Source organism: Fusarium venenatum (assembly GCF_020744135.1).
Source record: "Fusarium venenatum strain MPI-CAGE-CH-0201 chromosome Unknown EDB82scaffold_4, whole genome shotgun sequence".
Classification (NCBI taxonomy): Eukaryota; Fungi; Ascomycota; class Sordariomycetes; order Hypocreales; family Nectriaceae; genus Fusarium; species Fusarium venenatum.
The window spans coordinates 6,214,659-6,240,024 of NW_027072132.1; the positions used below are offsets into that span (position 1 = coordinate 6,214,659).

Consider the following 25,366-nt stretch of genomic DNA (forward strand, 5'->3'; position numbering starts at 1 on the left):
AAGTCGCTAGAGGGCCTTGCTTTTTAGCTGTGGCAGCCGGATTGTTGCAGGGTTCAGCGATCAACCTGAAATCTCTCACTCAAGTCCGAGTTGAATAGAGGAGACTCTATCGGTTGACAGTGGAGAAGGAGGTGGTGGCACTGGCAGGCCCGGCGAGCTGCAACTTCCCCGGTAATCTGGGTATAGAGCAAAGGGCATGCACCTGCCTCAGATCGGATATGTATCACACACCTGCTTCTGCTTCTGCCTTCTTGCATGTTTCCATCCTCACGGAACCTGCCTTCTTTTTACTCATTGACCACTCTTTACATTCTTCGAGAACAGGCATTATTTCCTTCTGCCCCTTCTCCCTTCCCCAGGCTGGGAATTCTAAATTACCTTCAACCCTTCTCATAACAACTTGACCTATTCCCAGTACTTTTATTCCCTATTCATTGAAATATCCCTTGTAAGTTCATTCCTATATTCATTCCAGCCATGGTCATTAATCATTTAGCAGAATTTTTTCGTGGTAAATGAGCCGGTTTCACACCAGGAGCTCCTCGACTGCGCTCCCTTTTACCCAGCTTGTCCCCTTGATCAAGCATTCCTTCAACCACAATCCCTTATTTTAATTCTGCGTTTCCCATTTACCTTTCTTCTCTATACTGAAAGATCGTCCGGATCAGTGGCGCCTCGAGTATCCACTATGTCTACCGACAACAAGCAACTTGGGAGCATTGTTGCCTTTGAAGGTCATGTAGATACCATATCGACACAACTACGACTTCTTCCTTCTTCGCCGCAGATTTTGATTCTCCCCAACGTTCAGAATTACATCCCAAATGATGCGACAGATCATCGGTCGGATGTTCGCCTTTATGTCAAGAGAATACACGAAGCTGCTGTAGCTCGTCACGAAGCTGCCCGAGCCTTCCTACAAGAATCAACACCAACCAACAGGCGACTAGTGTTTATGAATGGTGGTACCTCAAGCGCTCAAGCTCTATGCATTAGGGTCATTATGGATCAAGAGACCGAGGGGGATGTCAACCAAGCCGAGTCCCTCTTTCATCAATTGACCAAAGATGGAGTCCTTGGCCTGAACAATTCAGTACGAGACTGGAGATGCCCAACCATGTTTGACTGCCTCAACAATAAGGTCCTAGGAGATGAGCTGGAAGATCCCATAACACGGGCTATGAGAGCTGCCGAAGCCCTGGACCGACAAACGGCTAGTCTTCAACCTTCCACTGAAGTCGACCTCACTCTCACATCGCGACCCCGAAGCAACAGCCTACCACTTTATGGCTACAACGACAACTTTGGAGACAATGCGCCATTCTTTGTTTTCGGCGCTCAGAAGAATGAAGAGGAGGGGAACGTCGCCGAAGAAGCCAGAGGCTATTCACATTCAACACAACCCTCCAGATTCTCCAGATTTTCCATCACACCCTATGATCGATCGGCAGATCGTATTTACCATGGTCTCACTCACTTACAGTCCCCTTCTTTGAGAACGTCTTTTGTAGCCTCTCCAAGTTGTGTCGGAGAATCATACAACTTGATGGCGGGTCCTGTGTCCCCTGGTCTCGAGGCATTGACTCCACGGTCCGATGTATTGAGCATCCCATCCACAGATAATGTCGTGTATGGCGAAGCTTCATTACTGGACATGCGATCTCCAAGCTGTAGTTCTACCCTGTCACGAGTTAAGTCCTTGGACAGAATCTACCCGGCCACTCCCAAGTATCGGGACCTTTGTGTGCCTGCAGCCAACCCAGAGCTCGTGCGCCAGTCGCATTTCAATCCCGAACAAGACCTTTCCGAAACACGCCGATTATCCAAAGCGATGTCTATAATCAGACGCAGCTATATAGACGCGCCAAGGACTATTGTAGTCAAGACTAACCTTCCCGTCATCAAGATGGCCCCTGTCCCCTTGGAGAAGAAGCGTAAGCCTGCACGGGAATCTTACGTGGATAGGGGCACAGATGCCAAAGACGTGGCCGAATCCAAGGAGACTTTCCAGCCGGTATTGCCTTTGGTAGAGGACCTGGTGGTTCACTTCAAGGAAGACATCTCTGAACCTATACTTGATTCAGTTCTTCGTGGGTTTAAGACTGGTGGCTTTTCTACTTTCCTCCAGTCGCCCACCTCCGAGTTTGACGACTACAACGCCTTAGTGCCCGCGACACCCGAGTCTCAGAATATCACTGGTGTGAGATGCATTGAGGATCAGTACCAGGAGCTTCCTATTCATAAAAAGCTTGACTTGGAATATGACCCATTTGCATACAATCAGCCCTCATGGCTCAGGAGAAAACCTCTGCCCAGTCTGCCTAAACTAACAGTGGAACGACCACCAACACCTGTTAGGACACCTCCGCTCTTGGTTTCAGACACGGATAACAAGATTCACGATCTTCGAGTCAATGGTCAGCAAACAGCCATCGCGGTACAAAACTCACTTCGCTCTGTTCTTCAAGATCACTTCCCACCAGAGACCAGGGGCTATCGTCAGTTCCAGTTTCACATCTTACCCGAGCTTGAGGGATTGTGGAAGCCAGTCTTCTGGGATACTGAGCCCAACGGTTCGCAAGGGTCATGCCATCGTATTGACCAAATCTTGGCTATCGGGGCTCAGCGTGGTGTAAAGAGGGACTACACCTCTGCCGTAACAGGGCAACTTGAGAAGTTGGGAACCAAGCAAAGTGGTGTCAGTCGCAGTGGAAGACTGGATTTCAGGTAAGATGCCGGCGCTCCATAACATCGTTTGCTCAAAACTCACATATGACAGGTATCTTCTTGCCAATGCCATGCAGGCTTACACGACACAACCCTTGGCCAACCAGACGAAGGACAACCCCTTCAACAACCCGTTTCTTCTTGCGACACTCATCGTTCCTCATCTCGAGACGTACCTTGCTCTCCATACGGAAGTTAGGTATCTTCTCCTCGAGTACCCACCAGAGCATCTCTCTGTGGTGTTGGCTCTCCAGAAACTCGTTGGAATAGAAATGATGAAGGTGGCTCAAATCGTTGATACAAGCAGCAAGAACATGCCTTTTACTCACTTGCGCGGAAACTCTATTACTGGCCCAGAACAAGGACCTGTAGGCCGGTTTGGAAAGACTTTCCTACCCAACTCTTGCTCTGGCCACGATGCTACAGTATCAAAAGCCAACTTTCTTCTCACCTCAACCGCTAGTGACGCCGAGATTGCAACATTTGTTGCCACTATCTCCAAGATCCTTTCTGGTGTTTCTTGTTTCTATATCCCGGAAGAGCTTCCTAAAAAATACTCCCCGAAAAAGTCCAAGTCAACTTCCACGACAGGAAATTTCTCTGCTTTCCCACGCATACCATCATCACCATATAGCCCACCCATGTCTCCAACGATTGTGGTTTCATCGGGAGCAACCTTTCCAGACTCATCTGCAATGCCGAGTCGGGCCCCCTCCATTGCTGAAACGGTCAAGACAGCAAAGTCGACCAGGAGCAAACCATGCCGATCCAAATCGAACCGCAAGCCCCTAGCCGCCGATGCTCGATCAATCCTCACCATGTATATCGATGATAGTGATTGGGATCAGGAAGACAGGCGCATTATGCCTCTGCTGGAGGAAAAGTCTAACGGACGTAAGGCAAACACTCATAAGGCACTCAAGTTCTTGGGCTTGTCATGATGTCGAGACGGATAATGTTGTCGGAGCACTAGAGATATGGCTGTTATGATGTAACGATCTTGCCTAACCAAGGAACTTCCTTTCTGTTATTTTGTTGGACATAAATTTGAACGACGCCTGTGAAGACACGGTACAAGGTTATCTAGTCGTTCACCACGATAGTGTAATGTAATTTTTACATCATACAGCCTGGTGCTTACTTGAAATTCCGAGGATTAAATTGTGGATGTATATGAAACCCGATTTCGGTTATTGTACGTCAAATATATCAATAGTAGAAGCTCAGACACTGCTGTTGTCTTCGTTGCTCAACCTGCCCTGACCAAGACTTCCATCAACATCAACACCTTCTTTCCTCTGGGATTTGATTTCCTCTCTAGCCTCAGCCTGCTCGGCCTTTTTCCTGTCCATGATATTAGCTTGGAGCCTTGATAGCAGCTACTGAGGCAGACAAACCTGTCAAGGTCGGAAGTATAATCTTCGATCTTGATGTCATCCTTGCGAGGTTGATCTCTTGTGCTTGTCTTCTTTACTGCATCAGCGACTTTGCCTTCTGCAAGGGTAGCCAGTTGTTCTGCATCTTCATTGTAGTTCTGGAGAGGGGCCTCGCCCTGCTTTGATACTTGGCTCTCGAGACTGGCCATTTTGAAGGATTTGCGAGTAAGGAGTAGTATGGCTTTGTTATTTGGGTATATGATAAGTAAAAATGAAGACTCTCAGTATGGGTGAAGTTGTTATAATAAGAGCAATGTCAAAAGTAATGACATCAGGCTGTGAGGTTGGTCTATGACGTACATGGGCTTGTTTACCGCGATACCTATAGAGGATCTTCGTGCATGAAGCATGTGTAGCGCATATTATACATTATCATAAGAAATGCGTAGATAAGGATCAGACTTACATAATGTGTTCACAGTTGAGTATGCGGACATCTTCTTTGGTGGTCATGGTTACTAAGTTACACTGGATTACAGTCTGAATAGGAGAGTGACTGGTGGATGATTACAAACCTTAATGGTGATCTCTAAAGTATTAGCAACAACTAGGAACTTCAGCAGACAATATGTCACTAACAACGACGACGACGGTGATGATGATCAAGGGTCATACTAAGACTTAGGGGGTGAACTTTTCTATTACCTAGTAGACTAGTTCAGTAACGACCATGAAGCCGAGGGTAGTTAAGCCTGGACCTATGTCAGACTCAACAACCCATAACGACATTGTGGCCAGGCACTTTGATCAAAAACCTTGACTTGAACACATAGTAACTATAACGTGACTGTAATCCAGTTTACAGTCCATTGCAAACAGACGCTTCTCTCTTTGCTTCCCGTAGCTGACGCTTCAACCGGCTTGTTGAGTTGGAGACAGCTTGAGTTGGTCCTGTCAGCGCGAAACATCAGTTTCTATCCCATCATCAAACTCAACATCATAGAATATTATCGTAAGTCTTAGGGTATCAAAATAAGTAGTAAGAAGTGTGGCCTAAATAGCATAAACTGACCTACTAATTTTGTCTCTTATGTTTGCAGCGGCCAACTTTTCTGGTGCTCTGATACTGGCCAACAGGAACAAAAATATAGTCAGGCAAACTCAGTCTGTTAGGAGCATGGATTAAAAAAGAATATTCCGCCTTTATTAAGAATACCCTTTCTCGCATACATAAAATTGATCTCAGCTACCAAAAATGAAACCCACAGGCGAATCGGGATGGTAAAAGAGAAGAAACAACATAACAACCGATATCAGAACCCAGGTAAGAGAAAACGGTAAGCACAACCTTCTCTTGTAACTCTTGTTGGCTCAAGAGACTACAAAATAACAAAAGAGCAGGATGGCAAAAGGGAGAACGAGGTGCGCAGATGATGTTTCCAGCGAATGAATGGCAGGTTAAAAAGAACAAGAACCGACAAGATGCCCTTCGATGTTTGCGTTCCGTGATAGAAGGCACGGCAAAGGAAGAAAACGAGAAAATACAGCTTGCGCGTGCGCAAAACCTTCCACAGCCACCCGCCCAGGAACATAGGACCTGCCTCCGTATCTGCAACCTCCCTCTCCAAGTCCATCCCCACAATCAATATCGCTCCGTCTATTTTCCACCGCGTTTAGCGTCAGGGTCCGTGGCAGGCGTAGAGAGGGAAAGAGCCGTTCCTCTGGGTACTGAAGGCAATAAGAGTCGTAATTGCAGTAACGAAATGCATAATCCGAGCGATTATGATCTGGTCTATGCGGAACGACGAGAGAAAAGGTAGAAAGCAAACATCGTAATTGAATTTGTCTGGTCGTATCCCTAGCATGATCCATCTTTCCGGCTGTACTCCGTCATCCTGCTTCACTGAGAAAGGAGAGCGCAAATGCATTTAGCAGCAGCTGTTGTTGGAAGAAGAGCCAACACCCTGGCCTTGACCGACTTGCACACTAGGCTTGGTGTTGTTGGCTGTGGTGGTGCCCATGCGCTCCTTGATCTGACGGGCCATGGTCAAGAAAGCCTGCTCGACGTTGCTGGCGTTCTTGGCGGAAGTCTCGAGGAATGGAATTCCGAGGCTGTCGGCGAACTCCTGTAATTTGTGTCAGTGACTGGGTTGTTGTGGGTGGATATCGCAGCCGAGGGAGAAATTTGGTGACAGGGGCACTTGAGAGCTCAGGCGCTTAAATGCATGTGACCGCGATTCCAGAGTGCGATATCCCAGGTATGGATAAACTTACCTTGGCTACGCTGTACTCGACGACCTTCTTGTCTGACATATCGCTCTTGTTACCGACCAGCAGCTTGTTGACACCCTCTGTGGCATATCGGTCAATCTCCTGGAGCCATTGCTTGACGTTGTTGAAAGAGTCCATGTCGGTAACATCGTAGACGACGCAGATGCCGTGGGCACCACGGTAGTAGGAAGAGGTGATAGTTCGGAAACGCTCCTGGCCGGCGGTATCCCACTAGAGTACGAGTCAGTATTTTGATGGCAAAGCCGATGCCCGCGCAACGGGGGCACATACAATCTGAAGCTTGACGGTCTTGCCATCGAGTTCTATCGTTCGGATTTTCTAGCAACGGTTAGAGGATGTCGTAGAAAAGTGTCTACAAGGAACGCACAAAGTCGACACCGATGGTGGAGATGTAGGATTCAGTGTAGGTGTCGTCGGCAAATCGCAGAAGCAGACAAGACTTTCCAACACCGGAATCTCCGATGAGGAGGAGCTTGAAGAGATAGTCGTATCTGGAGGGTTTGAGTCAGAAAAGTGATTCTGCAATCGTCTCTCAACGCCGAAAGAAAGGGGGGAGCGAGCGCGGGGGTGAGTGTAGGCGATAGCGATGGAAGGTGCAACTCTGGAGCGATAGTCAGCATGGGCAACATTTCCATCAGGAGGTTATCGCAAAGAAGCGGAGAGTGGCGTACTACTCGGGGTTCATGATGGCGGCTGCTCGTTATGTCGCGGTAAGACAAGTCAATAAGATCGGTAGAAATGAGTCGTCGGGCGTGATGGAATAGGAGGCTGCAAAAGACGTGGAGATTTGGTTGGGAATGAGATGTAGAGAGTTGAGAGAGAGGCTCAAGTACGTCAGGGAAGAAACGTAACGCCAGGCAACGCCAGCACCGCCTGGGAGGAGGGAATGGGGCAGCTGACAGTGTAAGTCACGTGAGGGATACTTTGAAGAAGGACGAACAAAGACCAAATTTTGGGTAAGATTGGGTGAAATGTTTGGCGGTAATTAATTTAGGTAAGTTAGATGGTACATTAGGTATCAAGTAAACTAAATGAAAGGACCCAAAGTGTTAATTCAAGTCCTGCATCTTCTGGTCTGCTTCCTAGATCAATTTCATCTGTTATTCTGGCTACTCTCATGTGAAACGAGGTAAAGTAACACAGTGTGGTACTGTCCTTGTGATAGTGATAGTGATGAGAGTCGTGGCGATGTATCGCCTATTAGGCTGCCTGTAATGCTACTATTACTTTAGAAAACGTTGGTAAAGTTAACCTATCCCAAAGCGGATCAACATTTGCCAGTTGAAGGTCGAATAGCAGTATGACTTTAATATTTGGTACTAGAAGTGTAAAGATCGGAATGGACAAGAATGCCTGTCCTTGAATCTGATGCACTGTATTTGCTAGACTGATATAAGGAGTTGACCAGTTGTTCTCTATTTTTATCACAAGGCAGTTAGTAGTTAATGATCGACCAAGTCCTGGTCTTGTGCCATTATTAACACCATTCAAGTGACTTTGCACGTCACAAGTTAAGCAATGACTTCTAACCCGTAGATTAGCTTCACCGCCTGGACAAACAGTCACAGATTGCTGGTTTGGACAAACAGACAGTGTAATGTTGTGCTCTGCATATCCCGTATAATCTATACGATAGTTGTTTATTAATCTTATTAGTGGATCTTTTCCCACTTTGAGCCATTCTCTCCAGATTCCCATTCTCTCTTCTTTACTTCTTGCGCTGTCCCATTGCAACGGATGAGACCCGCCCCGCCACATCCCGCTCCGCTGTCAAGTCTGTGTGGCGGTGGAGTCTTGAGAGCTCAGCCAATCACTAAATATGTTTCTTAATCTTGTATCTTTGCGCTTTTTTTCTATTGCAAGATACTTCCGAGTTTACCCATATTCACACTCCATTATTGGAGATCCTGCAAAAGAAAGTCCCAGAAGTGGGCATACTTTCTTAAGCATTCGGGTTGCAAGTGCGCTTCCCCAACCAACTTTAACTCTATACGATCCTACCTCTAATATTTAATGCGTATCAACTGTTCCAGCCAAACACACTCTTGATCAATGAATTTCTTCGTCCTGCTGCGGTGACCACCCCAATGGCCGCTCCAATTCGATCCACTATAGGCCGCTCCGGCCGGCCTTGTGTTGCCTCTATTCGCAACCTCTCCAACGCCCATCCAGCAAAGGCACAGGTCCAGCCCATAACTGTTCGTGAGCCAAACATTTCTTCGCCAACTTCCGATGCTAGCCAACACACGAATTGTATAAGGCGAAATGCCTTGTCAACAACATATTTTGATGCGACAGGCATCCGGTTTGTTGGATCTGGCAATGACGGGTCAAAGGATCCCAATAAGGCAAAGCTAGGTAAAAGTACGTCACCGGGGAAATCTACAATAGTTCTGGAGTAGCACAATACTGATTCATTACAGCTTTGCGAGTTCTTCAGGAAAGATTACCGACCCTGCTTCTGCACCCTCTACCGCACGACATCCTTGCGCCAAACATCGCCCTTCATCTCTTCCCTTCGACACACCCTCACTTACCGACCGTCTCCGGTCGAGTCGCCTACAATGCCGCTCTCTGGACCTCACCTCTAGCTTGGAACCGTGTTCCCATCCTCGGCAACGTTTGTATCGAGGTTCTTGCAGAGCGCATGACAACCGAGCCCCTCACGTTCCTACCCCGCCGTGCTGGAGCTATACCAGAGCAGCTTGTTGTCCGCTGGTGCGAGAAGCGAAAGGGCTCTTACACTTCTAGCCCTTTGAATCGTGGCGTCATTGCACGCTCGCTACCGTTTGGTCGAGGAGTCGATCCAGACAAGGCCTTCACAGGACTATTTGTCTTCGATTTCGATTCCGAGGGACGAATTCTGAGCCACACGATTGAACAGGCGCAAGCAGGTGGCGATTGGGAAGCTGGAGTTGGTGCAAAGGTCGTTGGCCTAACCGATTGGCTTCTTGGGGGATGCAAGGATCCCGGTACTCCCATACCAATGTTTGAGCGAGTACGAAGACGACGGTCCATCTAAGTCGACACTATCCGTAAAAGAAGGAGAGGCAGTGGGATAGGGACGGGCAATACCTTCTATACCAGAGAGTTTCATACAGATACATGGAATGGCATCATGAGAGGCGTTTTCGGTTGCATTTGATCATCATCCGCCAGGTTGAGCTGGGTTGAGTCGTTTGGGATATTCATAACGACAGTGTATAACAAAAACAACGACGCAAGACTCCACACACATCCTGGCTCTGTATAGCTTTGTAAAATAGCAGTTATCAAAAGCTCGTTCTTTCCATAAACTTCGCACTATTGTGAGCAAGGGTCAAGTGAGGGCGTCAAATTAGGGTCGACCAGTATGTTGAGATTAACAATCTCGGTTTAAGTGGACATACATCAAGCTAACAGATTTCGAGCTCCAAAATTGCAAAAGATAAGGAACAGTCGAATGGGTGAAGGGTTTTTTTAGGTTTGGAGTTTAGAGAGTTTGTAGGTATTATAGGTTTTAGGACGGATACCACTCGACCACTGCTTATCAAAGGTATATAGAGTTGGCTTGATATATAAAGGTACCCTGACCCCGAAAAGTCCTTACCAATTGATAGATTCATGGTTTTTGAACTGCATGACTGTGTAAGTAGCTCCACCGCAAGCCAAATGACACAAGAAACAAATTACACACTCGTGATAGCAAATTGTTATGTGCAGCGTCGTGAAATTCGTGTATTTTTGCGCACTGTTCATCTCTCAGCCCACAGGATCGAAACTGATTTTCCAGCGGAGCCATCTCGTTCTACCCAGAACCGGCTCCTTCTATTGACGGCAAATGGGCATTTCACAATATTCTGCCCAAGAGACCGCTACCCTGGCCAGGGCTCTTTGAACGCCGAAACGAGAAACACAAGCCCTCGCTCTGTCTCAGGCCGTATGTAATTTCTGCTGTATATCCAAATATTCGCCTACAGCACAATCTCGCCAATGTTCTCCCCCTCAAAACCGTGCTTCGCGAGCTTCTTCATTCGCACCTTATCCCGAGCCTTGTCGGCCGCTTTCTTCTCCTCTGCGATCTCCTTGACGACTTTCAAGTCGGCCAACTCGAAACCAGGCGGGGGATCGTCGTCTCTGTCGAGGTCGATTTCACCAAGGAGTAGTACGTTCTCGCCTCGGACGAGGAATGTGCCGTGGTTTATGTCTGCGTAGAGACCAGTTGGCCGGTCGCTACCTGCTGAGTCGGGAGAGGGCGCAAAGATACGTTCGATCGTGGATTGGAGAACAAGATTTGCTGCAGTAGAGGGTGAGAAAAGGGCGTGTCTAAAGGCATTGTCTTTCTTTCAGAACGCACCGAATTGATCCCAGCTTCTCAGTACTCCGATAAGTTTTCTTCCATCGCGCAAAGCGACCATGAGCTTCTCTACAGTTTTACAGTCGTCAGCAAACAATCCCTCCCGTCTCCTAGTTTACGATCCAATCCGTCTCATCTGCATGTGGAACCGGGAACAGGAATGGACTGGTACCGAGGCGGAGTCGTACTGTCTGTGAGGTCCAGGAGCTGCGCGGCAGTCGTGAACATTTGCGGCGGCAGCTGAGGTAGCGGTTGCGGCGCACCACGGCCCTGTGGAGGGGCATCGTTGATGGATAGGTTCTCCATTATATCGTTTGGAGGAGGATGTTTTGTGGAAGGTCGTGCAGTCTGTGATTAAAGTGAAGTCTATTGATCCATGGAGTGTTGTGTGGTATGGCTCATGACATAAACATCGCGTGATATGCTATGCGTCGGTCTGGAATGATGGTATATTGAGCTGAGTCGTTGATGCTTTGACGTTGATCTAAGGTGTTGCGGATCCCATTACGGCAAAACAGCGCTACAGCGATTCACAGCTGATAGCCACATATCGCTATACACAGCATGATTCAGCAAAACGCGAGTCAATTTTCTGACCTCAGTGCGGGGCAGATTCTGAGGCATAAGCCAGGTAAAGTATGGAGGGGCGAATGAGAAAGGAGGGGCATGTTTACATGTACATACTCTTGGCGGGGCAGACATAAAAATGTCGGACAGAAGACAGGGAGCAGGAAAGGAAACAAATAAGCACTCATGACAAGGTCGCCCGCCACGGTCTACTACGGTTTAGTACATTAGTGTACGCCTGAGGTTGCAGCAGTGACTTAGACTGTGCGTCATTATATGCCGTCCGGCAAAAGGGTTCTCTTTTTTTTTTCTGTGCTTCGATCATTATTTGGTCTCCCTTCTCACATCAAGGCTTGAATTGAAGTCTTTCTGATGCGTCCGAGTGAGGGAATTCGCCAAGTCTATTCAACTCCACCATGACCAGGCGAGTTACTAAGATTTCATTCCATTCTAAGGGATGAATTGCGTGCATAATCGCCTCCCCATTGTGTTGGTTCTGGGGCTGTGCCAGATATAAAAAAAAGAGCAAGATTCAGATAGCGATCAGCCTTTCTGTGACGCTTTTCCGGTCCCAACCGTGTTATTGCAATAAGATAATCCTCTGATCTCAATGCATACACCTAAGTACGCCGCTCAGATACCCTATCCCGTCCGAATTCTTAGTAGTGTAAGAAAGAAAGCAAATACTCTATCATAGTCCAGCCTAAACGCCTTTGGATGGATGCATGATGTAAAGTCTCTGTGTAGAGAACTGTAAAAGAGGAGATTGAGAAATAGAGCATCAAAACTCATGACCATGGTTTCGAAAATCGAGCGCGTGTTTTCCTCACATAACGAGAGAACGGCAGAGTCTTGGTGGCCGGCATCCTCGTCAAATTTCGAAGGATTCTGCGATGCGAGGTTTACCACCGACCGAAATCTGTGCAGCCTCGATAATGCCACCAAGTCCGCTTGTTTTGTGAAAGAATGACCCGCCGGTTATAGACGGTTCACAGTTGACCGCTGCAGTGCTTCCTGAAGCTCTGGTCTCGTCGACAATGCCTCCCACGCTTGCGTAAACGTGAACCACTGGCGTTCTCGTTTATGGGATTCGGGCCAATCGTCAAACTCGCCGGTCACTGTGCCCTCGAAGAAGTGGTATCTTGACCGATCTTTTGACGATTTTGGTGCACGCTTTTCATCAATGTCGCCAAGGTCGTAACTTATTTGCACAGTGATGCCAGCTTCTTCCCAAGCCTCTCGTTCGGCAGCCTCTTGGCAAGTCTCGTCCGACTCCCAGCCGCCCTTGGGCAAAACCCAACCTTTTCGTCGTGTAGATTGGATTAAAAGCACATAATTTTGATCGGAGGTAAGAGGCACAATGCCAGCGACGAGTCGTTCACCCTTGGTGTTGTAGCCTGTGACGAGAACCATATCAGTAAGAAAACCCTAAGTGCGTTGATGAAGCCATGTGGTATTAATAAACAGGTTGTTGCTCGACTTGGTGGTAAGTCATGGGAGTGGCCATCACACCATGTAACAGGCAATAAATGGAGCTGGGATAGACGACGCCAAGACAAAAACCATCATAGAAACATGAATGACGAACGGGCATGCCGAACAAACATGTTCAGACAATAATTCATGCATGGCGCATAGGGTAAAAAACTCACGTTGCTTGGTTCTACCCACTCGTGACTCCATCGAACGGCCACCGCCTGAGTCGCCAGAGGCAGAACTCGACATGTTAGTGGTAAGTCGGGTAACGGAAAACGGGAATTGAGAGTAATGTCGGAGAAATTTGGTCGGACGACAACAAGAACAAGGAATTTCGCAGGTCTTAGATAACGATGATGCGGACACGAAAGCTTCAAGGTCCTCGGAGGTAGCGGAATAGAACGGATGTTCACCCCTGGGTTGAGAAAGAGAGAACTTGCGACGGGCGGACGGGTGACTTTCAGAGAGCCTTGAGAGCCATCATTGTTGAATAGTGTGAGTGGTAGTTGAGGTCTGGTTATTATGTGAAGGGGAAATCGAGAAGAGAAATGGCCGTGGCCTGCGCCAGAAGGTGCTGGTGCTTGGTTTTTGGTCGGGGAGAGCCCAGACGCTCCAGAGAGCTGGGCTGGCGATGTGATATAAACTGCGAGATGATGGAGGTGTGGGCGCGCACGCGCAAAACGTCCCAAGTTTAGCTCGAGGGGGCAGCGGGCGACTCGGCGGATCTCTGTCTCTGGCGGAACCCGCAGAGCAGGTAAGTTGCTGGGTTAGTAGGGTACGTACCGTAGCACTGCACTGTACGTGGGCATGTACTAATGTATGCGCAGAATGCAGACAGGATGGGGGGCGTGTAGGTACCGGATGCACTGGGCGCTCGGCGGACAGGCCTTCAACGAGCTAGTGACAGCAAGCAGGGACTGGAGGCGGATGTGAAAGCTGGATCCTCGTCTTTCCTGGCCAGGCCTTGCTTGGATCTGATCTAATGGAGCATGCGTAGCGTGCCAAAAGTACAGACAGTCACTGTACTGAGATGAAAGGTTATACTTGTAGTGGGCTTCAGGCCTAGACTGGCGGAATTGTACTCGGCAACGCAGCGGACGGCTTTCGCTTTCGTTATGTGCCCGCCTGTCTACTATTGAGCGGGCGGTGGAAGAGTGTGGAACCGAGGGTTTGTTTCTCTGGGTCAACCGATGCGAGGCAAACTTTGATGAGAAGAGATGGGAGATACGAAGGTTACCCCCCTATCTGATTGCTGCATTAATATGTTGGCTGACTGTGGCCGGGTTGTAATAGGAGAGGCTTGACTCGAATGGTTGAGCGTCTGACGCCTGTGTCTTTGCAGTGACTACTCATAGGCATAAAAAGCTTGCGCAGGAGCTTAAATCGATGGTGATGCGGAGACGCAGGCGGAACTATTGCCAGTCAATCGGCGGGAAAGAGTCACCTCTGACTAACTACGAGCCAGATTTCCGATCTGTGTGAATCTTTGTTAAGTGATTAAGTGGTTGCTGATCGAGCGTCAAGAGTACAGGGTAAGGGCCCAACTGGTGATGCTTGATGGTACCTGCCCAGTGATATTCAGGGGAGTTTACCTCTGTGCTTAGCAGTGCACATAATGCATAACCTTCAAGCCGGTTTCAAAGTAGTATTGATTAACTCGTTAAATTGTCTTCCACAGTCCGGGGGTTGAAAGAACACGGGCAAGGTAATTAGCTGTATAAGTGATAAAATGACCACCTCACGGTACCATCTCCTGAAAGCCTGTCAATTGAGATGAGCTGACCATCTCCCTTAGGTACCAATAATGACCTAATTAGCTTAATGCCGGTTTAAAAACGCTTCTTTATCCATTTTCTGCAAGACGGTGCAAGGTTGACCTGTTGTATCACCGCAATGTACTTTGTAGAAAGGCAACAGGGGTGGCCGGCTGCTCATGCATCAGTGACGGAATAGGATATGTATCACTGGGAGGCTTTTGCCTGCTTTTTCTCTCCCCTTCGCGGCAGGCTCACGCTTCTTTGAGTTTCCAATCAGACAAGGCTTGGGGATGGAGAAGAATGATGAGTGAATATGCAGGACTACTGGTGTTTGGTAATATAGAGGGAGATCATGTTCCCGTTGTAGTGCACGACATGGACCCAATAGCAAATACTGTTATACTCGAATTTCTGAATAGAAAACTTCATATAGACCCGGCTTGTGGATTGTGATGGAGTGAGATGCAGAATGGTGCCACCAACAAACGTTCCAATGGAATCCTTGATGCAGCAGTATCCGGGATAAGACACTAGGTTCAAGCCTCAAAGCTATTGTGCTCGACAGCACCGAAGAAATACACAAAGTCGTGTAATCGAATACCCAGAACGAAAGAGCCTGGACAAGTAATTATTATAGTCTCGCACTTGGTAGGTAATGAAGGGTTGCTCTGGATTACTGCAATGTAAAAAAGCCTTTCGTTGCGTTGCACAGCACTATACAGCAATTGAGCCTCGAGAAGAAACGTGATACATTATTATCACACATCTGTTTAATAGTATCCGGTTGATATATAAGCACGCGCATTTCTTTACTCGTAGCGCGGAGTCCCCCATGGCCTTGATATTTGGGTTAATCGAGATAGGGTGTAGCTTCATACTCGCGACAGCTTCAACTTGGACCTCTTCTTAATTCACATGTCCACAATGATAGGTTCATCGTCGCCCACGGATAGAATAGCTCCCACACTGTAACACATCAACCCTGACGTACGATGCATGAAGCAACAGTAACAATAAGTAACAGTAGTACCGCATCTCATCGGAGGGGGACGGACATAATAGTGTGAGGGGGAGGGGTAGAATACCTTTACAGCAGTAGCTCAAGCAGACAGGCAAGCAAACAAGCATTAACTATTGGATCCATCTGTGGGATGGAGCATCGTGAAAGCGAGGCGTGAGCCCTCGATCTTTTCTGTTGAAGTATTAGTGGCAGAAGTGCAGTGCGGATAACCCATGAAAACATCCAATTGGACTCGAGTCTAATTGACAAGCTTCCTTTTTAGCATTCGTTTCAACATTTTCAACCTGCGGTGACTATCTCGACAGACGTCATGTTAGTTGGCCGATTCTAACTCGAATATTGCAATGCTTTAGTTATTAGCCCGTTCTTTTTAACAGTGGACTGTTCCATCTCCTCAACAATACTTGGCCTTATACTGGTTGAGCCGTAGCGTCTTTGGTGTAGCTTCTTTTCCACAACCAGATTTCGGAGACGACACCGAGAAAAGGCCCGCAAGTCGGATGATAAAAAGATTGGTGTCGTGATTCTCCAGGCGAGGTAAAAAAAAAAAATGCAAAAAATCTGCAGAGTAATGGAGTATCCTCCGGGCCAGTTACAAGATACAGTAAACGTGCAGAAATGCCTGCACTGATTTTCGTACGACACCTCGATTCGTTATCCCGGCCTGGAACCCGTCCGCTCGAGGCTAGTCCTGTAGGTTTCGTTCCTTTCGTTCCATCCCATTCGTTACACACGAGTTGAGCTGCAGCATGCAAGGAATAATGGAATATGTACTTTGCTTTACCGACTTGGCCGACTAAAAGTATCAGCGTTGATGGACTGGCCAACAAGAGTCAGGGCAACCATTTCCTCCAATCTCATTCTGTTTTCTCTGTCTCGAATAGATAGGTGCTTTTGCTAGACTGCCAAAACAAGATGAGATGACTTCTGTCAAGGTTGGTAACACAAACTCAGCCTTGTTATAAATTTGGCTTTGTAAATACTGGAGAGATCGGAACGTTTCCTACTGGATACGAACCGGGTCTCGAACAATCCGTTGTCTTATCCCAGGTACTATACCGTGTCATAGAGATACGTGTGCAAATCCTCGATACATAGGAAGCAACAAATCGGACAAATATGTTTGCTACTACTAGCATTTTTGTTTTTAGTTTCTGTATATCCAGTGATCCAAATAGCTTAGTAGCGTGTTATTAGAGATAGAGATAATAGATTTTTGATTTACACAATAGAAGGAGCCATAACGTGTATACGCCCTCGTGCTATTTGGACTTGTATAAACGCAGGTAACTGATTTATATAAAACCATACACGATCTGCAGGAAATCATTTAAAAAGAGAAACAAAAAAAGGAAAACTACTCCTCATCATGAGTTCGAATTGAGGGTGAATGGCTTGAGTGAGGTGGCATGCAGTTCAGAGTCCAGTCAGGCAGCGTAGAGGGCCAACCCCGCCATTAGGTTGGAAGTTGCAACTCCCCGTGGTTGCTGCCTTGGTTGGAGCTGGCAGATCTCCTTCATCACCATTAAAGCTCCGATATTTCTCTTTCCTTTTCATCTTCCTCCAGAATCATCAGCGTGCATTGCTCGTTTCTCGACCAGTTGCTGAACCACATCTCGACAACACGCTCATGACATTGCTTCCCACCATTCAGGCCTTCAATATCGGAACATAGCCGTGCAGTCGCTGACTATTCGCCTTGGAACCGTTGCTCGACTACCTACAGAACGGTCTGATCTATTCTACGCCATTGCCATTACCCGCCCTTACCCATCAGGTCCCTTGGGAGTAGCCTCTAAACCCCTGCTTGATCACCCTGGTCTAGTCATCTAAAGTTAGATCGAAGCCGTTCGATTTTGGTCGACTCTGTTGCACATGTGCGCACACGATCACTGTCCTTCAGCGCCAATCCTTGGATATCACCCGCAGCCAACGTCTCATCATCATTCGTGTACAGCCAAAAAAAAAAAAAAAACAGTTGAACTAATCGTCAATTCACCAACTGTCAGACACGACACAACATCCCACGCTACGCACCTCTCTTTTACATTTGCCTACCCTTGCTTTCAAAAGGGGAATTAGTAGGCACGCGATCGCACCTCGCCTCGACAAACTCGCACGCCCCCTCCATTCTCCAGGTCTTGGGAATCCGCCCCTCTCTGTCCCCATCTCGTTTGAGCTTGAATTGACATCCGTACGCGGCAACTATCTACCTCACGCATTCACTTGCCCAACTTGGACTACACTGAGCAAGTCTGGTGGACAAACTGCCTCTCCAATTTGTCACAGCTTAAAAAGGCCCCGGCGCTTCTCGTCCGTCCACTACCGTTGTTTCCCCGTCTCTGGCAATTCGCTGCGAGAACACAAGCACTTTTACCAAACGCAGTTTCAGCAACACAGCACCAGTTAGTTGTGCAGCTTCGAGTTCCGCGATGGAACCCTATGGCATGCGCATCCCTGGAGATGCGTCGTTGCAGTACGAATATCTTTCGCCAATTGGTGAGTGCTTATTCCCACGTTCTTCTCCAACCGATCGTCCCCGTGGTTCAATGCCGGCTTGTCGTTGGTTGCCGGCGCCTGCGCTTGAGCTCCGCTGCGGCCGGTCCCCGTGGCGCCCCCGTTTTCCCCGTCCGGGTCAAGTCGCCCAATGCCCATACCCATATCCATATCAACTCCCACGTCAATATCGACCCTCAATTTAGGCTGGCAACGGCTGCCAATCCTGTCCTTAATAGTTGATCACAGTCATGTCCTACGGTCCCGCATGTCAATGCTCTACGCTAGGGATCAATCTTACTGTCAAGTGTCAATATTGATAGAACCTACGCTTATACCTGCTCACAAGTACAAGTTCCTTGGGTACTTTGTCTCGTTTACATGGGTTCTCGCCTCACATTTCATGTAGTCATGGGTTTGTTGTTGGTACTGGTTAACTAGACGTTGTCATCGTGCATTGATTTGTCAACTTTCAACCAGCAACATGTGATTCATCAGTTCTACCCTTTCCCATTACTTGTATCTTTGTGCCATTCGTTAGCTCAAGTCTGCACGACAAGTTGATGGCGAGACATACTAACGCATCCCCGAGCAAGGCCCGCCAGGACTTGACATGATATTGGGATGATATCATCATATGATGAGGCTTATCACGGATGTTGTCCAAGTGGATGGTGTCTTATGTTATACAAAGCGCCAACGGCTATTTTGGCCCTTCTCCTCCCACTTAGACATACCGTTCCCCCCACGCACGCCTCATCGCCCAGCAGATGACATCTGACAACAGCCATCCAATCTGATCACTCACCCCCACGCGATCGCTGTTCACATCCTTTTCTCCAATGAAAGCTAACTATCGTCTAGGATACTCGAAATCATCAAGATGTGGTTACTGTGGAAGTCGTGGCAAGAGTCAGTCAAAACGTGAACAAAACCCCTGCATCTCTCCCAAATCCTCCGATGACACCCAAGTTGTCTTCATTTACATTATGAGACATTTGCAATAACGCAGGTGCACAACTGGTCTCTCACTCTGCCCACCATCAACAAGCTATATCAAATGACCCCATTCTACAAACGAAAGGCTGACTCGTACACGGGTAACAGGTTACTCTTACTACGCCTCAACATCATCGCTAGGTTCGGAATTCTATCAGACTCTCCTGGATAGATGCTGGAGACGCTCAGGTACACTCATGTACCGACCTGACCAACGTCGGTCTTGCTGCCCTCATTATACTATCCGCCTCGATTCTACCCAGTTCAAACCATCTAGAGATCAGCGGCAAACCATCAACAGATTTAACAGATTTGTTTTGGGAGGTTCGTATATGAAGGAAGCTTCTCGACTGTACCCCAGGTCGCGCGATGAGGCTAAGAAGCGCGATAACCACTTCGACCTTGTTGAACGAATCCATGAAGCTGAGGATGCTAACGTGCAAAAGCCTCCTGAGGCTGCGCACAAACTTGTTGTGACCCTGGAACACGATGACTTCACAGAAGAGAAGTTTGCCGTTTACGAAAACTACCAGCGGGTGGTTCACAAGGACTCTCCGAGTGAAATAAGTAAAAGCGGATTCAAACGCTTTCTATGTAGCTCCCCCTTGAGGAGAGAGACGATGGTAGCACCGGATGGACGCGAACGTCGCCTGGGTTCTTACCATCACTGCTATAGATTGGATGGTAAGCTGGTCGCTATTGGTGTTCTCGACCTTTTGCCAGAGTGTGTGAGCTCTGTCTACTTTCTCTACCACGAAAGCATACATCAGCATGCACCAGGCAAACTCGGTGCGCTGTACGAAATTGCCTTGGCTATCGAAGAGGGCTACGGTTGGTGGTATCCTGGCTTCTATATACACAGCTGCCCCAAGATGAGGTATAAGATCGACTACTCGCCACAGTTTGTTCTTGACCCCGAGTCGTTGACTTGGGATCCATTGGATCGAGACATGCTGGACCTTCTCGACAAGAAGCCTTTTGTGAGCCTCTCACTCGAGAAGAAAAAGGCCATTGAAAGTGGAGATAATAAGCCTCCGGTGCTCAGCGAGGAGATAAAGATGAGTGATAGTTCTGAGGTCAAAGGATCCGACTCTTCGCTTTCTGGCGACGAAGAGGACGGCGACTGGCTGTTTACCTCTGGGATGCCTGGCATTCCTCCGGTCACTTTGGCGGCGACTTGGGATATGGATCACATTGCTTTAAAGATCGCCCCTGAAGGTCCGTTATATGAAACTTCGGACCTTGTCAGCTGGGACGAACGTGGTGTCAAAGAACACCCAGGACTGAAGTCCGCAGTGGCTGAGCTTGTCGCTGCAACAGGACCAGACCTGATGGATCGAATTTGTATAGATTTCGCTCCGAAACGATAGAGATGGATATCAAATGGGAGAAGATTACAACTCACAGTGTTCTGGTGTTACTTTTATCTTTATGCTGGCTTATGACAACTGTTCCAACGCCTCAATACAACGGTTCATCATGTATCATATTCTGAGCCAGGCAGTCACTTAGGAAGAGAATAGAGAATGTTTATTGACTGAAAGATGCGTATCAATTCAACACTCTTACGACGCTTGACTTATATTAACGCTGTAGTATTTGAGTATAGTCAGATGCGATTCTGTGATTGGATGCAGAGCTATGCTTTACCAGCTATCACCCCGCCATCTCCAACTAGCAAGCCCACCACACTTTTTTTCTGCTTTATCTTATCATTCACCTCGGTGAGCAACCAGCCTTTTCAACACCAAAAACCTGCGTCATTGCCGTTTTCACGTCGCACTTCTTATTCAGTGACTTAGCGAGCCGCCGCACTATTATTATAAGAGTATCGCATCGTATAGCTGAATCACTGGGCATACGTTGCCATTGTTATCACCATGGCGTCGCAACAAAACCTCTTCTCGCCCGCCGAACTCGCATATCTGCATCAGTCGCTCTCTCTACGACCCCCAATCCGACCCGATGGACGCAGTCCTACGCAATTTCGCCCTTTGACAGCCGAGACAGGCGTACTTCCCGGCACAAATGGCAGTGCGCGCGTGCATTTCGCGGACGGCACGGAAGCCATTGTAGGAGTCAAGGCTGAGATCGAAAAGACAGGAGGAAGCGAGGAGCAGCAAGATGAACAGGACAGATCAAGGAACGATTGGCTTGAGCTAGCAGTGGAGATTCCGGGCCAGAGGGACGATGACTCTTCCACAGTGTTCTTGGCTGAGATGTTGAGAGAGGCGCTCTTGGCTGATAATGAGTTTGCCAAGAAACTGAGGATCAACAGGCGGTTTCACTGGAGACTATACCTTGATGTATGTGGAATCGCGATATGATAGGAGGGAACTTACTAACTGATATTGCAGGTCCTTCTAATATCCCCTCCACTGTCATACCCTCTTCCACTACTCTCTCTCACAACACATCTCGCCCTTTTGGCTACGCGCCTGCCCCGACTCAAGTCTGAGGGTGACGAAGACCCCATGTTTGATGATGACTGGGAGTCATCAACCTTTTTGTACCCTCGCGATGGTGCTGAGGCAGAGGGCTCACGACCACCTATCACGCTACTTGTCGTTGCGATTGGCGACAACACTATTTTCGACCCTGCCAAGGAGGAACTAGCTGTCGCAGAGAGTGCGCTGGCTGTATCTGTGGCAGAAGTCCGCAAAATCAAGGCAGATGGTGAAATGGATGTTGATAAGAAGGGCCGCGAGCTCAAGTTGTTGTCTATTCGAACTGTCGATCCCCCATCGAGATTGACCCCACCTGGAGTACCGCATATCACTAATAACTCGGCTCAGAAGGGTGAAGCTCAAACGACTGAGGGCGTCTGGAAGGCACCACTAGGTGGAACCAAGTTTGGAGTAATGGATGGTATAATACAGTCTGTGCTGGAAAAGGGTGGTGTTGTAGACGAGGTTCTGGACGGTTTGGAGGGCGTTGAGCTCTCATAATACTTTGTATGGTCAGGATAAGGGTATGGTAGAAAACTTTGAGGCCTCGCGGGGCTGTATATTCCACGTCATTTTACAACTCATGATTCTCGTAAAATGGAGAGTGTTATGGTACAGATATATATGGTACATGTGGATTTTTGTTCTTGGTTTTACGGATTTTAGAGGACGCCGAACCACTTCTTCTTGGGCTCCTCAACCTTTTCCTGAGCCTCAATCTTGGGTGTAGGCTCTGCTTCCATAGTAACCTCCTTCTCAGGCTTGGGCTCTTCCTCACCCTTGCCAAACATGACAGTCACGGGGTCCTTTGTCTCGATTCCATGCATCTTCATAAACAGGCGGCGCTTGGCGACATCGTCGAGGTGGTTGGTGCGGTGCTCCTTGGCCTTCATGGCCTTGTCCTGTTCGTGGAGCGTGATTACGTGCTTCCAGGCGACAAAGAAGTGAACGGGTTGTGTCCAGATGTCTGAGATGGGAGGTACGAGCTCCTTGTAGGGGGAGTTATAGGCGTAGTTCATGAAGAATGTGAAAATACCTAGGGCGAAGAGGGTTCCCTATCAAGAGTCAGTTAGTTGGCGATATAATCAAAGCGCATTGATGGTGGGTAGACCAATCAAGTTGTAGACTGTAAACGTACCATGGTAATAAAGGTATGCAGCATTTTGCTGTGCCAGAAAAAGTGCTCCCATGTTCCCTCTGGGGCCATCATGCCAGGATAGTGCTTCCTGCTCTGGACAGCGATCTCGGAGGCAGTCAGTTCAGGACCATAGTGCCTGGGAACATTGCCCTTCTTGAGACGAGAGCCATGGGAGGGAGGGTTGAAGCGAGCGGGCTTCTCGAGAACAATAGGTTTGTCCTTTGAGGAAGAAGAAGCAAAGCGAATTCGAATGCTGTTCTGGGAAAGTGGGATGCTGATACCACGCCAGAGGGGACCCTGAAGAGGGAGTAGGAAGCGAGGAATGACAGCTCGGGATGTCATGTTGTCGATATATATAGCTTCATAAAAAGAGAGGAAAAGGGTTGCCCTTGTTTCTCTCCTCCTAGTACTTTGGAGCTTCTTTGTGGTGATAGTATCGTGATGCCCTCACGTTTGCTCCTCAAAGAAGAATCTTTTTTCCGAAGCCGTTACGTAGGTTCCACTGCGATTCTTTTGACGGGGGAGACTAAGCCTTTGTCGGTATAGCTTGTTCTTAGCCTGAAAAAGCAGGACTTGGTGAAAGACCTGAACCCAGATTCTGTCCCAGCAGAGGAATCAATTTTTTTTGGTCACCCGCGGGTCCTTGCACGTTGGCTATCATGGAATAGACACCCCGGAACAATGAACATCGCCGATGGAGATCCACTTTAGAGTTGTGGTCCGACTTTACCCGGAGCCACAATCGCTCAGTGCAGGGGTAAGAATGACGGCTTACTTACGTTTCGCCTGTGATTGGCTGTAAATGAATTCAGCCACCTGTGGCGTTCCAACAAACCCAGCGATCCTCACCCGGTCGTGTCATGCTGTCATAAAGTTTTATTTTCTTGTCTTGTCTTGGACTTTTTTTTCTCTCTTTCTCTCTTCCTTCCTCATCCACACTCTCAGCAACCAAACGATCTATTCCACGTCTTTGGCTAACGCCCCTCGTTGTAATCACTACTACATTTAACTTCTTAATCAACAACCCACATTCACAATGGCTGGCGGTAAGTTTTTCTCACAGCACACTTCCTTGCTTTGCGCCGGACGACATCGCACGGCTTTCGGGGGGTCAATTGAAGAACATGAGAAAGAAGCACTTCGCCGATACGGTATCACGACTTGAGTTCATCTGTCGAGGAATTCTGGGTTTATGACAACGGCAATGATTACTCCAGTGATCACCTTTCAGCCGTCTGCCAGCTGACCCTGTTGCCTGCGTCATTTACCCAGAACAGGTTTTCCTGCGATCATGATTCGCAACCAAGGCTCACTACCACCCTCGTGCGACATGTCCAATCACCGTATCGGTTTTCTCTACGTCTTCTTTTGCTCTCAATAGCACTTCCTGCGTCGGCCTCGTCAACTCACTCAACCACACGACTCATGTACTGACTCAAGATTTTCAGGCGATCTCAAGAAGGGTGCCAACCTCTTCAAGACCCGATGTGCTCAGTGCCACACTGTTGAGAAGGACGGCGGCAACAAGATTGGACCTGCTCTGCACGGTCTCTTCGGCCGCAAGAGTGGTACCGTCGATGGTTACTCTTACACCGATGCCAACAAGCAGAAGGGTGTTGAGTGGAACGACAAGACCCTCTTTGACTACCTCGAGAACCCCAAGAAGTACATCCCCGGTACCAAGATGGCTTTCGGTGGCCTGAAGAAGGAGAAGGACCGCAACGACCTCATTGCGTAAGTTTCTACAACACCCGAGCTGCAATCAGCATACCCCTAAACAGTTACTAACTCTCTCAACAGCTACCTCAAGGACTCTACCAAATAAGCGACTACAAATCGCGTGTAATGTTACGACTTTCGATAGATGGGAACCGCCAAGGGGCGACTGTACTATAGATTTTTACACAGCACTTGTTAAGACATGCCACGTGCTTACCCATTCCTATCTCCCTCTTTATGCGTCTCCGTCCGATACACTTTTTTAAAGAAAGCCCGGCGTTGGACGAGGCAAACGGGAATGAACATGAGACATTAGAACATGAGATGTCCGCCTCTCTGCATTCAGAGATTATGTTTTATTATGATTAGACAGAGATTAAAAGCTTCTCGAATTCTCACCTCTTACCGCATTTTACTTTCATAGAGATGCAATTGTGACCGCCATGGCAAGTATCTGATCTCAGTCTCGGGAATTGACCCTCCTGAGATTGGTTGCTCAATTCCAATCCCACTAGCCCTTTAATTTTCCCCTCCGATAGCCGAGCAACCCATAGACAAAATGGGTCCTACAGATTCAAGTCGGTCCTCAGGATTAGAAAAGTTGGTTGCAAAAATCATAAGGGACGAAATCAGTAGGCCAGCTTATGGTACTTAGATCAGACTTCTTGGGTTATTAACTTGATAACCTAAAGCTTAGGACCAGCTTCCCCTTCCCTACCAGCCGGTCACTTTCTCTTTGCATGAGCAGGTTTATTTTGCAAGTTTCATCATGAATGTGATTGCCGAGCTATTTCCGCGGCACTCCGTTGCTCCGGGCGGCGTATGCGGGACCTGCGGCGATCGGCGGGCGGTGTGGTCGTTTTCTTTCTTGATTTATTCCTTGTCTAAGAATTTACTGGAAATATTGTCTCATCTTTTGGAGATCTTGCTTTTACCCCTGGTTTGCCATGTAACGGTTTGGGCTGACAGTTGGAGAAATTGAGCCACATAGGGTGGTGGGGTTGAAATGAGTGGC

General features: G+C 48.0%; 10 protein-coding genes across 10 annotated transcripts; 5 read left to right on the forward strand and 5 right to left on the reverse strand.

The window, feature by feature from the left end:
* The first annotated feature begins 428 nt into the window (after positions 1-428).
* Positions 429-3,825, forward strand: EDB82DRAFT_569641 (uncharacterized protein). Its single transcript, XM_025725263.2, has 3 exons — positions 429-448; positions 500-2,727; positions 2,780-3,825. The coding sequence occupies exons 2-3, from the start codon at positions 689-691 to the stop codon at positions 3,666-3,668; spliced, it is 2,928 nt and encodes a 975-aa protein (XP_025593879.2). The 5' UTR covers positions 429-448; positions 500-688; the 3' UTR covers positions 3,669-3,825.
* Positions 3,826-3,863: 38 nt separating this feature from the next.
* On the reverse strand, positions 3,864-4,809 carry EDB82DRAFT_517359 (uncharacterized protein). The gene is made up of 3 exons (XM_025725264.2): positions 4,464-4,809; positions 4,125-4,344; positions 3,864-4,071 (listed from the first exon to the last, which is right to left on the reverse strand). Exons 2-3 carry the CDS (start codon positions 4,310-4,312, stop codon positions 3,951-3,953), a joined length of 309 nt encoding a protein of 102 aa, XP_025593880.1. The 5' UTR covers positions 4,313-4,344; positions 4,464-4,809; the 3' UTR covers positions 3,864-3,950.
* Positions 4,810-5,977: 1,168 nt separating this feature from the next.
* On the reverse strand, positions 5,978-7,191 carry EDB82DRAFT_349143 (GTP-binding protein ypt1). The gene is made up of 5 exons (XM_025725265.2): positions 7,070-7,191; positions 6,763-6,886; positions 6,666-6,713; positions 6,378-6,605; positions 5,978-6,229 (listed from the first exon to the last, which is right to left on the reverse strand). The coding sequence occupies exons 1-5, from the start codon at positions 7,078-7,080 to the stop codon at positions 6,032-6,034; spliced, it is 609 nt and encodes a 202-aa protein (XP_025593881.1). The 5' UTR covers positions 7,081-7,191; the 3' UTR covers positions 5,978-6,031.
* Positions 7,192-8,030: 839 nt separating this feature from the next.
* On the forward strand, positions 8,031-9,866 carry EDB82DRAFT_517363 (uncharacterized protein). Its single transcript, XM_025725266.2, has 2 exons — positions 8,031-8,759; positions 8,819-9,866. Exons 1-2 carry the CDS (start codon positions 8,483-8,485, stop codon positions 9,415-9,417), a joined length of 876 nt encoding a protein of 291 aa, XP_025593882.1. The 5' UTR covers positions 8,031-8,482; the 3' UTR covers positions 9,418-9,866.
* A 374-nt stretch (positions 9,867-10,240) lies between these two features.
* On the reverse strand, positions 10,241-11,136 carry EDB82DRAFT_349224 (uncharacterized protein). The gene is made up of 3 exons (XM_025725268.2): positions 10,920-11,136; positions 10,732-10,800; positions 10,241-10,671 (listed from the first exon to the last, which is right to left on the reverse strand). The coding sequence occupies exons 1-3, from the start codon at positions 11,035-11,037 to the stop codon at positions 10,349-10,351; spliced, it is 510 nt and encodes a 169-aa protein (XP_025593883.1). The 5' UTR covers positions 11,038-11,136; the 3' UTR covers positions 10,241-10,348.
* Positions 11,137-12,276: 1,140 nt separating this feature from the next.
* EDB82DRAFT_436994 (NUDIX hydrolase domain-like protein) lies at positions 12,277-13,023 on the reverse strand (the record flags this gene model as incomplete). Its single annotated transcript, XM_025725269.1, has 2 exons — positions 12,277-12,695; positions 12,951-13,023. The coding sequence occupies 2 exons, from the start codon at positions 13,021-13,023 to the stop codon at positions 12,277-12,279; spliced, it is 492 nt and encodes a 163-aa protein (XP_025593884.1).
* Positions 13,024-18,964: 5,941 nt separating this feature from the next.
* EDB82DRAFT_349416 (arginine-tRNA-protein transferase) lies at positions 18,965-20,504 on the forward strand. The gene has a single exon (XM_025725270.2). The coding sequence runs from the start codon at positions 19,245-19,247 to the stop codon at positions 20,415-20,417; it is 1,173 nt and encodes a 390-aa protein (XP_025593885.1). The 5' UTR covers positions 18,965-19,244; the 3' UTR covers positions 20,418-20,504.
* Positions 20,505-20,714: 210 nt separating this feature from the next.
* Positions 20,715-22,073, forward strand: EDB82DRAFT_517391 (ribosomal protein S5 domain 2-type protein). Its single transcript, XM_025725271.2, has 2 exons — positions 20,715-21,353; positions 21,405-22,073. The coding sequence occupies exons 1-2, from the start codon at positions 20,928-20,930 to the stop codon at positions 21,993-21,995; spliced, it is 1,017 nt and encodes a 338-aa protein (XP_025593886.1). The 5' UTR covers positions 20,715-20,927; the 3' UTR covers positions 21,996-22,073.
* On the reverse strand, positions 22,074-23,282 carry EDB82DRAFT_517393 (uncharacterized protein). The gene is made up of 2 exons (XM_025725272.2): positions 22,633-23,282; positions 22,074-22,549 (listed from the first exon to the last, which is right to left on the reverse strand). Exons 1-2 carry the CDS (start codon positions 22,972-22,974, stop codon positions 22,157-22,159), a joined length of 735 nt encoding a protein of 244 aa, XP_025593887.1. The 5' UTR covers positions 22,975-23,282; the 3' UTR covers positions 22,074-22,156.
* A 155-nt stretch (positions 23,283-23,437) lies between these two features.
* Positions 23,438-24,762, forward strand: EDB82DRAFT_517394 (cytochrome c). Its single transcript, XM_025725273.2, has 3 exons — positions 23,438-23,678; positions 24,081-24,366; positions 24,433-24,762. Exons 1-3 carry the CDS (start codon positions 23,669-23,671, stop codon positions 24,455-24,457), a joined length of 321 nt encoding a protein of 106 aa, XP_025593888.1. The 5' UTR covers positions 23,438-23,668; the 3' UTR covers positions 24,458-24,762.
* Positions 24,763-25,366: the final 604 nt, after the last annotated feature.

Coding starts and splice junctions, on each gene's coding strand:
- EDB82DRAFT_569641 (XM_025725263.2), top strand. CDS start 689: ATGTCTACCGACAACAAGCAACTTGGGAGCATTGTTGCCTTTGAAGGT. Junction 2,728..2,779: donor AGTGGAAGACTGGATTTCAG/GTAAGATGCCGG, acceptor CACATATGACAG/GTATCTTCTTGCCAATGCCA.
- EDB82DRAFT_517359 (XM_025725264.2), bottom strand. CDS start 4,312: ATGGCCAGTCTCGAGAGCCAAGTATCAAAGCAGGGCGAGGCCCCTCTC. Junction 4,072..4,124: donor TATACTTCCGACCTTGACAG/GTTTGTCTGCCT, acceptor TATCATGGACAG/GAAAAAGGCCGAGCAGGCTG.
- EDB82DRAFT_349143 (XM_025725265.2), bottom strand. Junction 6,714..6,762: donor CCACCATCGGTGTCGACTTT/GTGCGTTCCTTG, acceptor AACCGTTGCTAG/AAAATCCGAACGATAGAACT. Junction 6,230..6,377: donor TCGAGTACAGCGTAGCCAAG/GTAAGTTTATCC, acceptor CACAAATTACAG/GAGTTCGCCGACAGCCTCGG.
- EDB82DRAFT_517363 (XM_025725266.2), top strand. CDS start 8,483: ATGGCCGCTCCAATTCGATCCACTATAGGCCGCTCCGGCCGGCCTTGT. Junction 8,760..8,818: donor TAAGGCAAAGCTAGGTAAAA/GTACGTCACCGG, acceptor GATTCATTACAG/CTTTGCGAGTTCTTCAGGAA.
- EDB82DRAFT_349224 (XM_025725268.2), bottom strand. CDS start 11,037: ATGGAGAACCTATCCATCAACGATGCCCCTCCACAGGGCCGTGGTGCG. Junction 10,801..10,919: donor GCTCCTGGACCTCACAGACA/GTACGACTCCGC, acceptor GTAAAACTGTAG/AGAAGCTCATGGTCGCTTTG. Junction 10,672..10,731: donor GAGAAGCTGGGATCAATTCG/GTGCGTTCTGAA, acceptor CCTCTACTGCAG/CAAATCTTGTTCTCCAATCC.
- EDB82DRAFT_349416 (XM_025725270.2), top strand. CDS start 19,245: ATGTACCGACCTGACCAACGTCGGTCTTGCTGCCCTCATTATACTATC.
- EDB82DRAFT_517391 (XM_025725271.2), top strand. CDS start 20,928: ATGGCGTCGCAACAAAACCTCTTCTCGCCCGCCGAACTCGCATATCTG. Junction 21,354..21,404: donor ACTGGAGACTATACCTTGAT/GTATGTGGAATC, acceptor CTGATATTGCAG/GTCCTTCTAATATCCCCTCC.
- EDB82DRAFT_517393 (XM_025725272.2), bottom strand. CDS start 22,974: ATGACATCCCGAGCTGTCATTCCTCGCTTCCTACTCCCTCTTCAGGGT. Junction 22,550..22,632: donor TGCATACCTTTATTACCATG/GTACGTTTACAG, acceptor GACTCTTGATAG/GGAACCCTCTTCGCCCTAGG.
- EDB82DRAFT_517394 (XM_025725273.2), top strand. Junction 24,367..24,432: donor GACCGCAACGACCTCATTGC/GTAAGTTTCTAC, acceptor CTCTCTCAACAG/CTACCTCAAGGACTCTACCA.